This window comes from Sciurus vulgaris (genome assembly GCF_902686455.1).
Source record: "Sciurus vulgaris genome assembly, chromosome: 8".
NCBI classification, from domain to species: Eukaryota; Metazoa; Chordata; class Mammalia; order Rodentia; family Sciuridae; genus Sciurus; species Sciurus vulgaris.
In genome coordinates this window covers 121,528,355-121,543,265 of record NC_136468.1, presented here as the reverse complement: position 1 = coordinate 121,543,265, position 14,911 = coordinate 121,528,355, and the positions used below count along the sequence as shown (strand labels likewise).

The window sequence follows — 14,911 nt, the reverse complement described above, 5'->3', positions numbered from 1 at the left end:
ATCTCAGACTTGCAGCTTCCAGTACATGAGAAAGTAAATTTCTATTGTTTAAGCCACCCCAGCCTGTGATGCTTTGCCCTAGCAGACCAACAGAGAGGGTTGAGCCAAAGACAATAAAAACTGCTACTTGACTTCCTAGACATTCCCACCTTTGCTCCCTGGCCATGGTGGTGTCAGAGGTTGGCTTGTGGCCATGGCACCAGGCTGAGGTTGTGCTCTTGTCCAGCCCTAAGCCAATTGCCCTGATCTGTAGTCAGAGGAAGATGCCAGCATGGGGAAGGACCCTGAAGCCACTGAAGTTGATACCTGCCCACTCCCCTGCTGCTTTCCAGCCCAAGGGCAAACCTGAGACAACCCCACCATACCAGCCCTTAGGCATAGAACCAAAACAGTGGTCCTTTCCATCGCTTACATTCCTAATACTTGTGGGGTTAAAAAAAAAAAAAAAAAATCACTGATTTAGGGCAGGCTCCTTGCCCTTGATGCCAATGGCTAAGAATGGAGGATTCTCTCTTGGGGGTGGTCCTGTGCCATGTAGGAACCTCTATAGTCACAAACGTCTCTAAAGGTTGCCACACATTGCCTGGAGGCTGATACCCTCAAGTGAGAAGCACTGGATTCGAGGAAAGAAGGATTCAGCCTTCTAAAGCCAGCTCAGGCCTTGAGATGTCTACAGAGTGCCCCAACCCTGTTGTTCCTTTCCCTTATTCCCTGGCCCTGGGAGAGGGAGGCACTTCATGGCACGATGGCAGGCTCAGAAGAAAGAGCCCATGGCCAGGAGTTGGGGGACAAAGCTATAAAGCCAGGATTGCCTCAGGCAAATGACCTCCTAGCTTTGAGTCTCAGCTGCCTGGGTATAAACTGGGCAAGGATATTCCAATCCCTGTGCCCCACCTGGGTCCCTGGGACCTGTACCATTTCTTCACTGCTCATTGGGACCATATGAAAAGGATTCCTGGGACTTTGATTTGCACTGGGACTCTTGTGCATGTGCCTGTGTGAATGTATGCATGAGGTGTGAGCATGCATGCCATCTGCCCACATATGTGTGTATGCATATATGTGCACGTGTATGCACGCATTGGCACATGGCATGTGTAGAAAGCAGCTACTGTTCCAGGGAAGGGACACTGAGGTCCCACCTACACAGTGTGCCCAAGAGCACACTGGGCAGGAGCTCCATGGGTGGGAGCCTCCAGGGCATGGCTATGTCCAATCTTGAAACTTCCTATGTCTAGCACAGGGCCCAGTACACACAGTACTCAATTAAGATTCATTTCATAATCATATCAATGAGTGGATCTTGAAGACCTGACTAAGTCTTAGTTTTAGCCACATCTTCACAAAGCCCTGAAGGTCTCAGTAAGCTTGTCTGGAAACAAGTGGGTCCTGGGAATCTAGAACTGTCAGCTGGGTCACTGTGTGTATGTTGGGGGGTGATGGTGGTGCCGAAACGCTACTGACATTTGGGAAGCCCACTGTCCATGGTATACAGATAACCCTCACATGCCTCCTATCATGTCTGGACATTGCTTCCATCTTACACAAGGGAAAAGGTGAAAGGAAAGGCAGGCCTCTCTGGCGTGGCACCCACTCACTTACCCACCTACCCACCTAGCCCTGCTCATATTCTGAGAATAATCTTGCTACTGTGAGCAAGGCTCAGGGAAGTTAGTAGGAAAGCAGAGCTTGTAGTGGCCCCACCCAGACCAAGATGCCACTGCCTTTCTGGGTGGGAGCCCAAGTGGGAACACTATGCCTCATTCCACTCATGTGGTTTGGAAAGCCAGGAGGAAAAACAGCACCGGCAGAATGGCACTGAGTCCAGTTCTCTCTGTTCCAAAGGGTGGGACCACTCAAGGGAACATCTGGCCCCAGGAAGGTGCTGGGGTGGAGAGAGGACACGGGATGAGGGCACTTCTGCTTAGACTGAGAATCTTCTATGGGGGCCTGGAATGGTGCTGGTAGTATCAGACAGGGACAGCTCAGAAACCACTAACTCCTTACAGAGAATAGGGTGGGGAGGGAAAGAAAGTGAAGGGCAGGGCTGGCATCAGGGCTATTTATAATCCCAGGCTGTGCACATGCCAGCTCCACAAGAGGGTGCGTGAATGCAGTGAGGGTCAGGCAGGCAGGGAGGCTGTGCTGGGAAAAAAGCTGGAGGTAAAGAGCAACTGGAATAAAGCAGCAAGATGGAAGGAAGGCCCTTCACTGCTAACCAGAGGAGGCTGGAAAAAGTCAGCAAAGAACCAATGAAAATGATTTGGGCTCATAATAACAAGGGAGGAAAAACTGACAGAGGGATGGAGGTGGACAAAACCACATCTGTCAGCCAGTTAGGTACCAGGTCAAAAGATAAGTGGAGAGTTGAGCTGGAGTACAAGAAGTCCCCTCATAAGCCCCCACAGGAACCTCAAACCTGGGGGAACCCCACAGTACAAAATTATAGCTTTCAGAAAGTGAACTGCTCCTACCTGGAAGTTTGCTCCCAGCTCAGCAACTAGACAAAAGACCCTCTTCTGCTCTGGGCAGGGCAGTGAGGAGGCCAGCCAGCGAGCACTCTTGGGATATAACATGGACAGAGGGCAAGGAGCTAACCTCTGTGCAGTCACATGCTGGGGAAACCTGCTATAGCAAACCCTTGGGTAAACCAGTTCTCCACAAGGGGAGACCCCAGCACGCAGGTCAGGCTCCATTAGCATGTCTTCCCAAAAAAGGACTTGCCTGAGGCCTTCTCACAGTTCCCTAAGCAAGGAGTGCCTGGCCTCTGTCCAACCCCTACCTAAGTAATCCAGGCAATGCTCACAGAGCAACTTCAAAGCCCACTGAGGAATCCCTGTGTTGCCATGACTTCCCAAGAAGGTTCAACCAACGGCCCCACAGTTCCAAAGTCTCAAGTTTGGCAGTAGGGAGCAAATGAAGAGCCCTAGCAGTAGGTTAAGTAAAAGAAGGATGAACAGATTCCCTGATTCCCACCAGCTGATCAGGATCAGGGTTCTTCTAGCCAAGGCTATCATGCTCCCTGGGGAACCTAGGAAGTGACAGTCATATCTTTAAACAAAAAACTGAAAACAGAAGAAAAGTTTTGGTGCACAGCTGGCAAAGAAACCAGAAAAGCCAAGGTTTTGCCTGTCTCCCTGGGGCTCCAAACATTGGAAAGGGCACCTAACCAGAGAACTCCTGGAATGAAACTGTGTAACTTTCCTCTAATCAAGTTCCCTCCTCATCCAGACACCTTCCTATGGGTCAGGAAGAATATTTGGGATTGGGGACTTGAAATCACATTGCAGATGTGCAACCTCTGCCAAATGTGTAACATGAGAAATGTCTATTGACTCATGAAGGGACTAAAGGAGGGACCAGGTTCTGGATGGGCTCCCACAGGAGATAAGCCTCTGAACTGGGTGCTACAAGGAGCCAGGAGTCTGGTGGAGGTGGGAGGGTGAGCAGCACATGGTCTCAAGCTTCTATTTAGGACCAGATGAGGTGAAGACAGCCCTCAAAGATGATGAATGGTTACAAAAACTATAAAGTATTCTCCAAAGAATGGGGAAAAAAACCATGATAGATGGACAGGGATAACCATCCCCAGTTCAGAACTCAGCCTACTTGTTCAAGATTGTTAAGGACTCTTGTTGGTATCAAACCACACTCAAGCAACAACAAAAGAGGGAAAGCGTATCCATGAAAGAATCTGGAAGGTTTCACCCCTCATAGTTGTGTGGTACCAGGATAGATACTTCACCTCTCTGAACCTCAGTTTCCAAATCTGTAAAATGGTAACTCTGGATGTGGCATATGAAGCTGTGCAAGGCACCAGCAAATGTATGCTGCTTTTCTTTCCCATTCTCATGTTTCAAAAGCCCACCCAGCACTAAGGCCACTAGAAATCACAAAAGCATAACTAAGAGGCAGTCCTGCAGCTAAGATGACAGTCCCAGAAAAAAGCAACTGCAGTAAAAAAATGTACTTTCAGCACTTCCCTACAGCGATAGGAAAAAGCACAGCCCTTTATTTTTTTTGTGGTGCTGGGTGTTGAATCCAGAGCCTTGTGCATGCTAAGCACAGGCTCTACCATTGAGCTATACCCCCAGCCCTGCTTGCTTATTTTTATTTTTAAACCCAGGGTGGAACAATCTAGAAAAGCAGAACAAAGAAGATATCCATTTCTCAGGGGCCAAAAAGAAACCAGAAAGACAAAAAAGGGTCAAAGAAACAGAAAGGAGCAACTGTTCTGCAACCATGATGCCCAAGGAAGGAACCCCAGAGGCCAAAAGGGGTGCTCTTGTCCCAGTGAAAGGAGGAACATGACTGGGCCACAAAGCACTGCTAAAACACCCTGCTCCCTGCTCTGAGCCATGGAACCACTGAGAGCATCAGGACAAGCCAGGCTGGATAGGCCGACCACCTCTGTGGGAACAGCACTGTAAAGAATATGACCAACCCACGGCTATACTCTCATGTGAGAGGGGCTAGATTATGGGGTCCTACTTGAGGCATTGGGCAGAGATCTACCAAATGCTTCACTATTCTCTAGCCATGTGTCCTTGGGGAAGCCACCTCTGGACCTTGGTTCCACAATGGTAAAGTGGAGGTGACAGCAATACTAATTTCATAGAATTGTTAATGAGGGCCAAGTAAGAATTCATGGGAAAGACACGAATCATATGGATGAAGCCACTTTCAGCAGCCCCTTTGGTAAAGAGGGAGCCAGTGTACCTCCTAAGCACAGGTATAAGGGTCCAAACACTGCTCCAACTCAGTACTGTGGCTGGGGCCACCATATAGTGCCACAGGCTTAGGTAGTGGCTTCTGGTATCAATATTATACTCAACCTTAAGACCACATTCTGACTGCCTCCTACAAGCTCAGTTTACAAAGTGTTCCATGACCTTCCTGCTCAAGGCATCTGGCAGGCTGTCTCCATCTACCAGATGCAGGAAAGAGGAAGGAGTTTTTAGTGATTTTTCTGATTTCCAAACCAAACCACTGGCAGCTCCATCGTCTACTTGCTACATGCCCCTGAGTAACTGGCTACACTTCAGAGAACCTCCAGGATGACAAGGGCTGGCCCACAGCCATGGGAGGCAGGTGCACCTCAGGGACTCACCGCTTTAGTGGGCTCCAGGGCTCCAGAGGCCAGAGTGTCCCGGCTGCCCCTGCCCTTGCTGCTGAGGTGGGGAGAGGAGGAGGGTGAGTCATCAATGTAGGGCAGCCCATCCTGGTGCCTGCGCTGCTCCTCAGCCCGGTCTGCGGCACAGCTATACCCAGGTGGTGTTCCAAATGAAGCATCTGTTTATGCAAAGAAGGAGCCTGTGTTAGAAACAGACAAGAGGACAGAGGCTGTCTGCTTGGAAGCATCCACACTCATCTATCCAAGCAAGCACTCGGGTCAACATCATTCTGTCACCCATAGGAACTTCAGGCACACTGACTTCACTTTCACAACCAACCAGCCAAGGACCACAAAAGTAAGGGGGGGGTCAGCTGCAATTCACTCCCCAAACAATACGAGACTGGGCTTTCAAACATTGTCTGGGGCACAACTGCCCTTGGGATGAGAGGTACGTGTGACTAGGATGAATAATATTTGGTCTCTGTGTGTGTGTGTGTGTGTGTGTGTAAACTTTCCTAGCATGTATCTCTTAAAACCCTTGGAATCACCAAAAACTTGTGTGTCTTTGATATGCTAATGAGATGACAGGTTGATGGGAGCTCCTGGAAAGCTCAAGATGGGAGCTGGTTGCCGGTTGCCAGGGGAACCAACAATGTGCTTAGAAGGCTGGAACTTTCAGCCCCACCTTTGTATCCCCAAGAAAGGCAGAGGGGCTGAAGGTTAAGCTGACCATCAGTGGCAAATGACTTAATCAGTCATGCCTACAGAATGTAGCCTCTGTAAAAATCCAAAAAGGGTGGATTACTGAACATTCCAAGGGTGGCTTGCCCTGAGGGCATGGAAGCTCTAAGTTACCTCCTCACACCTTGCCTTGTGCACAGTCTTCCACTGGCTGTTATTATTGAGTTATATTCTTTCCCCCAAACCTCATGATGCTGGGAACTGAACCTGGTGACTTGTGCATGCTAGGCAGGCATTCTATCACTGAGTTACATCCCCAGTCCTATATATGCACTTATTGGTACTGGGGATTGAATTCAGGGTGCTTTATCACTGAACTATACCCCTAGCCCTTTTTTATTTTGAGACAGGGTCTCACTAAGTTACTGAGGCTAGCCTCAAACTTGTGACCCTCCTGCCTCAGTCTCCTGAGTAGCTGGGATCACAGTCATGTGTCACCATGCCCACTTCTGAGTTGTATCCTTTTATAATAAACTGGTAATCCAGTATGTAAACTATTCCCCTCCGTTGTCTTAGTCATTCCCACAAATGAACAAATATGAGGGGTTTATGGGAATCCCAGCTTATAGCTGATCAATGAGAAGTATAGGTCACACCCTGATCCTTATGGTTGGTGTCTGAATTGGAGCTGATCTTGTGAGATTGAGCCCTTAACCTATGGGATTTGATACTATCTCCAGGTAGATAATACCAGAATTGAGTTAAAATTGAATTGGTGTCCACAGAGAACTGGAGAATTGCTTGGTGTGGGGGAAAAACCCATTTGGTCACAGAAGTGTTCTGTGTTGAATATGATTATACAGAAACACAGTTGGTTTTTCCCATATAGGAGGCATGGGCTATTACAAAAAGGAGGACCCTAAATGCTGTTCTTCTATGAAGGGCACCAGGCTCATCTCATCTGTACAGATGGTTGGGATACTAAGTAGAAGTCCACCCTACTGCAGTCACCCCCACCCCCAGGCTACAATCCAGAACAAAACTCTTTCTGGGACCCTCCTGTGGGCGCACACACAGACAGACTGTGGTCTGGCTTTGATGGTCAGCAGATATGTACAGACACCTGGAACATGCTGTGTGTTGGCATGGCAGCACAGTGCCAGACACTGGATGGGGTAGCCCAGAGGGTCTCAGCTCATGCTATCTGCTAGAATCTCCTGGGAAGCTCTAACAATCACCAGGGCCCATCTGTGCTGTTTTTGAAACTCCCCAGGTGAGGCTAATATGCAGCCAGCTGGGTATAGTACCAAGTCCTGCTGGGGAAGAGAGGAGAGAACCTGGAAGAGACAGAGGCCTGTGAGGAAGATGGGAAAGAGGTCATCTGTGGATGTCAGCACTGGTGGCAGATCGTAGCCTGAGACCACAAACTAGCATGCCATTCCAGGTGCAAGTACTGATCACCACAAGCAGTGAGTCTCAGCTGACTCAGCCCACCTCCCAGCTGGTCTGCCAAACTCCCAGACCACCTTTACCCCAATCCAAGTACCCCTGCCATGACAAAAAGTAACTTATCCTACAAGAGTCTCCCTGCCCTTTGGGACTATTAAGTTACACAGAGTAACAAATGCTTCCCTAAGGCACCTGAAAACAAATCACTACCTCCTCCCAGTCTGGATGACAAAAGTTCAGCACTTGCTTCCAAGATCTTAGCCACCCTGAAGTTCCTCTGTCCCATTCCTAGCCTGAGCAAATCTCTATTTACAGACTTAAGTCCACAAGGGCCCAGCCCACTCCAAGTCACTCATGATGACCCCTTTTCCACTCCTTCCAAAGGGTGCCTTGTTGGTCCCCAGGATTTCCCAGAGGCCATGCTCATTGGTGTATGTCATTTTTGCTACTGCTTATCTGTAAGCAGCCCTGTCCTGAGGATACCATTGCCACCAAACATACCTAGGTCAGGTGGGCATGTGGTCATCCTTGGCTTTCTGGAGTAGCTGACCCAGCAATCCCAATGAGGATTGTTTTCAGTTCTTTTCACATGAGCATCTTGAAGGAAGGAGCTGTGTGGGTGGAGCAACCAACCACTGGTTAAGAGTGCTGCCAGCTGTGGGAAGCCACAGATGGCTGATGTCCTGACTTGCTCGCATGCCTCTGCCTCTCTGCCTGTGTCCTAGGAGGACTTGGCACTCTCTAACACATATCCCCAGACCTCGCTGCATGTCAGCATCACTGAGGAAGTGTCAAAAACATAACACAGCTGAGCCCAATAAAGACCCACTGAATCTGAAGCTTTGGTGGCAGCCTAGGCCTCGGTGGTTATAAAGGCTTTCAGGGGATTCAGCAGGCAGCCAGGGCCAAGACCTGCTGGGCAAGTCCATTCAGTGTCTGGCACTGTGCTGGCTGCCATGGAGACCCACAGCACGTCCTAGGTGTCTGCACATAGCCACTGATCAAAGGCCAGGCCAGAAACACCGTGTGTGTGTGTGTGTGTGTGTCCACAGGACAATCCCACCAAGAAACTTATTCCAGGTTACAAGTAGTAGCAGGTGAGAGACTCCCCAACAGCAGAATAGGACCCTACTGAGTCCCCCAACAAGCTATATAGAAGACCCTGATCTCTTCAATCCACAGGGTATTGAGGAGGCTCCAGGTCCAAGACCACAGTGCTGGCTATCAACACTCTGCTCCAGTGGCCTTTGGGTTTTATATTCTAGCAGGACAATCCAAGGCCAAAGCCAAGTTCTCCTTCCTCCCAGGTCCTAAACTAGCTCTCTGATAGCATCCTTGGGGAAAACTGAGGATGGTTCAAACATATTAAAATCCTGATAATCCAAACCTTAATCCTACACCCCACCCCAAAGAATGGGTCTGACTTCGGTTTCCCCTTCCTTTTGGGGAATCAGATTTCTTAAAATAAAATAAAATAAATACAAATATTGTAGATGTTGCCTATCCAACATCCACAAAGCATCACAGTGACCCCTACCTGAAACCTACCCACCATGGGGAGCTACTTTCAAAGGTAGCCCAGGCCTGGGACAGAAAGTCTCAGATGTCAAGTGAGGAACCCAAATAGTCTCCAGGGTCCACAGGGCTCTGAGCGGTTCTCCTGTAACCCAGGACTCATCCTCTAGGTGGGGGAAATGGGCAGCTTTCAGAAATGTGCTTTCAGCAGTGAGGCTCTGGTTCTCCTTGTTGCCACCTCTCTGTGTGATAGTACAGTCACAAAAACTGTCCATGCCTCAGTTTCGTTGGTGTTAACATCAGGCATGTGGGGTTGGGGATACAGTTCAGTTGTAAAACACTTCATGCAAGCCCTGGGTTCCATCCCCAGCACTGGGGGGGGGGGGGGGGGGGGGGGGGGGAATCAGGCATGTGAATGAGACAATCCATAAAGGCCACTAACTCTAAAATGCCACTGTCAGCTGGGCCTGTAATACCAGCTATTCAGGAGGCTGAGGCAGGAGGATCACAAGTTCAAGGCCAGCATCAACAACTTAGCAAGATCCCATCTCAAAAAATAAAAAGATCTGGGGATGCCCCTCAGCAGTAAAGCATCCTGGGTTCAATACTCACTATCAAAATAAAAAATGATAAAATAAAATGTCACTGTTGCTATTTCAGAAAGGACCAGTGATCACCTCCTGGGCCTTCAACAGGTTACCTTGTTCCTCCCACCACCTACTTCCCCTATATACCTGGCTTTTACATTAATTCAGAATCATTAGTATCTGCTAATCCTTTAACTGCTTTTCTTTTTTGTACCAGGGATTGAGCCCAGAGGTGCTTAACCACTGAGCCACATCTCCAGTTCTTATTATTTTTTATTTTGAAACGGTCTCACTAAGTTGAAGGCCTTGCACAGTTGCTGAGGCTGGGTCTTGAACTTGCAATCCTCCTGTTTTAGCCTTTCAAGTGTATCACAGTGCTCATCTGGTTTTGCTTTTTTTTCTAATGACAATCTCCTAAGAAGACAACATATTCTTCCTCACCTGGTACAGTGCCTTGCATTTGAGCTCTGCTCTCTGAGTTTCATGCTACCAGTGACTAAGCTGATTCATATCCAAAGTCAAATCAACACCAGGGAGATAATCAACCCAGCATGAACTTCAGGGTCAGATCATCAGGGTCCCAGGGGTTACTCCAGATGAACTGTAGGTTTCCACAGTTGTGAAATGATATGCTGATTTAGCAACCTCCTCAAGGCTAAAACTTGATGTGGCAATCAAGTGTCTGAAAAGGGTTTGTCCACCAGTGTGTGGAGTAGGACCACAGACTCTGATGTGGACACTTCACTTCCACTAGGAGACTGAGGGACCAGGTTTCACAACCAGACTGCTAGGCAATTATGAGGTTCTGAGGCAACTAAAACCCCTAGCCACCTACTCTGCCAAGTCTCAGATGAGTATCTGTGTAACTGATGCTTTTCAGTTTGATTCCAGAGGTCCATTCATTCATCCCTGCTGTACTCCATCTAAGGGCTTCAGCCCACTGTCCCAGCCCACCCACGTGCCTCTAATCTAGGCTCTCTGCTCCAATGCAAACATGATGGGATGGGGGCAGGGAGGCCTCCAATTTTCTTTATTTTTCATACTACTTGGGATTGAGCTCTATCATGGGCTATATCCCTAGTCCTTTTTATGTTGAGTCAGGGTCTTTAGGATGCCCAGGCTGGTGTGGACCTTGTGATCCTCCTGCCTCAACCTTCTCATTTCCTTACCCTCTGTTCTGAGCAACATATAGGGCCTGCCTTCTCACATTGTTGTTTTCAAACCTGTGGCCCCCAAACCATACAAGGCCCCTACTCTTGAGCATAAAGCACATTATTTAGGGATTTTCAAAAGCTGACATCTTCCAAGAACCCAAGCCAACTGGGAGGGCTTGCTCTATGCCCTTTCCAACAAGAATGCTCAGTGGGAAAACCTCTTTGGCATAGTCGCCTTCAGCAGCACTACGGAACAGGTGGTCACATCAGATGATCCTTCTTGCCAGCTCTATACAAAGTTGAAGCCAAACCCTGGAAAGCAGCAGGTGGGGCCTGGAATCCAGCAGCTTTGGCTTGGAAATCTCAGGAAGATGAACCCTACTAACCCACCCACTAGGGGGCCGGGAAGAGAGTGAGCTGCTCACACCCCACAGATCATTAGAGAGTCATGGGCTTAGGGCAGAGAAGAGGTATGTCCAATGAAATCTGAAACCTCTCCTCTCCAGGCAGTTTGCTTAGCAGCCCTCTGATCCCAAGGCTTTGCAAATCTATTCTTTGATTTAAGAAAAAGGATAGGGAAAAAAATAGCTGGGTAGGTCCCAGGCAACCCCTCTGGCTGCTCTGGTCACATTCCTGAAGCTTTAAAAAAAAAAAAAAAAAAAAAAAAAAAACAGCGACAACAACAAAACATTAGTTTAAAAAAATAAATCCTTCAAAAAATTATACAAAATTATTACCTCATCCAGCAAAATAAATGAAAGCAGGACCCTGAAAAGATATGTGGACAACCACATTCACAGCAGGTTTATTCACAATAGCTAAAATGTGGAAGCAACCCAGTGTCCATCAAGATATGAATGGATAAACAAAGTGTGGTTTATCCATACAATGGAATAGTACTTGGTCTTAAAAAGGAAAAGTAATCCTGACATATACTATAACACAGATGGACCTTGAGGATATTGTTAAATGAAAGAGCCAGACATAAAAGAACAAATACAATATGTATATGAGGTGCTTAGACAAATTCAGAGAGATAGAAGGTAGAAGGGTGGGCTCTCAGTCTGTGCACCAAGCAGAACAGAGGTAATACTGCAACTTCTGGGGGCATTCACACAGGGAGGCTCTCTTAAGCAGATGTAACTGGCGGGTCTCCAGAATCTCCTTCAGTGGCCTTGCTTGCCACCAGAGGTACAAGGTTCTGGGAACCCAGCTCCAATCCCACCCTACCTGATCAAGCAACCCAGGTCGCTTGATTGAAGAACTTGTACTCAGGAGGGATAAGGGAGTGGTTTTCTGAAAAACACACAGGAGTTGAGAGAAAGGGAGCACTAGGAGGAAATGGGGCGGGAGTGGCAGGAACTCAGCTGCAGAGAGATCACCCACGGGGTGGTCTCCCATCCTGTTCAGGATGTCAGCAAATGAATGGGCCATGTTTATTTACAAAGGTGAGAGTGGATCAAACATTGTGGAGCTGAGACAGTGGTGGCAGGGAGGTTTCCCTGACTCCCACTCTTCTCTCAGCCTTGTGCCTTCCCCTGGGTCCCAAGTACACTGCAGGAGCAAAGTGTACTGGTGATGGTTGCTTTTATAGGTAGCCTTTCTTTGGCAGCTGCCCAGGTAGGCATCACTTCTCCAGGAGAGGCTTAGAAAACTACGGCTGAGATAGAGAGGTCTGGGTCTCACTGAATGGCAGAGTCCACAACCGGAGTCAGCTCTGGACCCCAGGATCATCCACGACCTAGAGCTTCCAGAACACTGTGTACCAAGAGTGTTCTCTACCCCAGGAAGGGGGCTGCAGATTCTGAGGGCTGGGCATCTCAGGCTAGTTTTTTCACTTTGAGGCAGTACCTCATGTATACTCAGGAAATATCTACAGCGCTCCCAGGAACTAAGTTCCCAGAACAGTAAAAACCTCAAATCTCTGAAGTAGCAGGGCAAAAAACCAAACCAAACCAAAACAAACACAAAACAAAACAAAAAACCCTGCTACCCATTGTCTACTGTCCAGTACTTCCTGTGGATCTGCACAGTGCTGAAAACCCAGACACATTATCTCCATAGATCTGCATAGCTAATCTTTTAAGATAAAGAACTTTCCAATCATTAGGAGTGGCACAAGATGAAAACAAAGATTTTATTACTCACAGGTCGGGTAGGGGTACATGGTACACCTGGAGTCCAGGCACATGGAAGTCAGGGTATATGTGGAGGGGTGTAGAAAAGGAGAGTGCAAGAGAGATGTGAACACATGCAAGAGAGAGCAAGGCCAATCCCTTCACTGGGTCACGGGTGTTATTCAAACAGATTTCTCACAGAAAGTTTTAGTTGGTAGGTTTAAAGTAAGCAGGCAGGAGTTCCAGGAGGTTATACTGTGACTAAGTGGTGGTCTCTGGGGCATATCTGCCCAGTTCACATGGGCTGTGTAGTTGGCAGGGGAGTCCAGAAGTCTGTGTCAAGCTGTTGTCCCATGACCACCCATGGAAATGGTCATGAAGGTAATTTTACAAGGCACAGATCTGGATCAACCACATTGAGGAATGGGGAGGAGATGGAGAACTAGAAACTGTATCAAGGATACTGAGCTGTGTTCCTGGTATGAGAAAGTCCAAGTTACATTAAAAATGGATACCAAGGCAACATAAAATTATAAAACTCACACAGTGATCTGCCTACCTGGTCACTTTCCAATATTTTTTTTTTTTTTTTTGGTACCACGATTTAAACCCAGGAGCGCTTAACCACTGAGCCACATCCCCAGTCCTTTTGGGTATTTTATTTAGAGACAGGGTCTCACCGAGTTGCTTAGGGCCTCCCTAAGTTGCAGAGACTGGCTTTGAACTTGCGATTCTCCTGCCTCAGCCTCCCAAGTAGCTGGGATTACAGGATTAGGTCACTGGATTAGACTGAAAAAAATTCCATCTTATACCATTCAGGATGTTATTACCACCACACCTGGCTCCAAATAGATTCTAAAGAGAAAATATTTCTAAAAGTCTGTGCTGATAACCACATGGTCCAGCAATTCCCCTTCTAGGTATATACCCAAAGAAACCGGAAAAAGAAACTTCATTGGAATATTCACAATAGCAATAGACTGGGCATGTAGCTCAGTGACAGTGAGCTACATGCCCAGCCCTTGGTTGGCATGGGCAAGGTCCTGGGTTCAATCCCCAGCACCACAAAACAAACAAATAAATAAATGTAAAGTTACACAATGGCGCCAACCATCAACCAATGGATAATATACGTATATTTCTACAACTTATCTCTGATACTCAGTCTTTCTTTCCCTTTCTTCCCTTCCCCCACATCCGGTTTTTCTTTCTTCACATGCTAGTCAAGAGCTCTACCACTGAGTTACAACCACAGTTCTATGACTTAGTCTTAAAAAGAAAGGAAGTTAGCTAGGTACAGTGGTGAATGCTTGTAATCACAGTTACTCTGGAGGCCAAGGCAGGAGGATTGTAAGTTCAAGGTCAGACTCAGCAACTCAGCAAGGCTCCAAGCAATTTAGTGAGACCCTGTCTCAATTGATCCAAGATGGTGGACCAGAGGGTGGTTGCATTCCTTGTCACTCCCAAACTCGGAATTCAAGCAGAGGAAATACAGTTTCTGTGAGGCATTTGTTGCTGCCCATCGATCCCCTGCTGTTTATCCCATTTGTCCACCACAATCACCGGCTGTCTGCCAGCATATCACTGGCTTTTTGAGTGCAGATCGCTCACTGACTGCCACCTATCATCCACCATTTGCCAGTTTGCCTGCCTCTTGCCCACCGCCTGATGTCCACCCACCCATCTTCTGTTGTTAACCTTCAGACTGCCCACAAACCACCAGTGGATCGCCTACTGCCCACTGTTGCCTGGAAGTCCATTGTCACCATACGAGCAGGTTTGGTTACACGTGGTTACTGCCATTTTGGGACAAGAGCCAGGACCTGCAGGTTTGCCGCTGCAGCCGCTGCCACCTCAGGGTGTGGTCACCTCAGTCTGGGGACTCAGGCCAGGGCCTGGAGATACATCGGGGATGCTGCAGGTTTGGTTGTACCTGAGGTCTTTCTGCTTTGTGTGGTAGTTGCTGCCATCTGGTTGCTTCTTTGCAGAGTCACTCCTTTGTGTGAATGCATGCCTAGTGATCTCTCTGCAAGTTGAAAGGGCACTGAGATTTTGGGACTGCAGCAAGACACCATCTGGGGAAGCTGAAGCCCAGTCCATCAGATTGCATCTGGGTTTGTGTGGGCCAGTCTGGGTCTGGCAAGCCTGTGGAAAGCCAGAGACCAGGGGCAGTTCCCTGGGGGAAGCACAGATTAAAGAAACTAGAGAAAATTGTGCTCTCTTCAGCTCAGTGAGTCCCTGAAACAGGGACAGAAGGGGCCAGCTACAACAGGTGGGAAGACTGTAAGAGGG

At 48.1% G+C, this 14,911-nt stretch overlaps 1 protein-coding gene across 1 annotated transcript in view; it reads right to left on the bottom strand.

Moving 5' to 3' along the window:
• BCR (BCR activator of RhoGEF and GTPase) overlaps positions 1-14,911 on the bottom strand; it is a 138,310-nt gene that overhangs the window by 57,503 nt on the left and 65,896 nt on the right. The window contains exon 2 of the mRNA XM_079149699.1: positions 5,111-5,292. Coding sequence (XP_079005825.1) covers positions 5,111-5,292 — 182 coding nt within the window. The remainder of the gene's footprint in view (positions 1-5,110; positions 5,293-14,911) is intronic.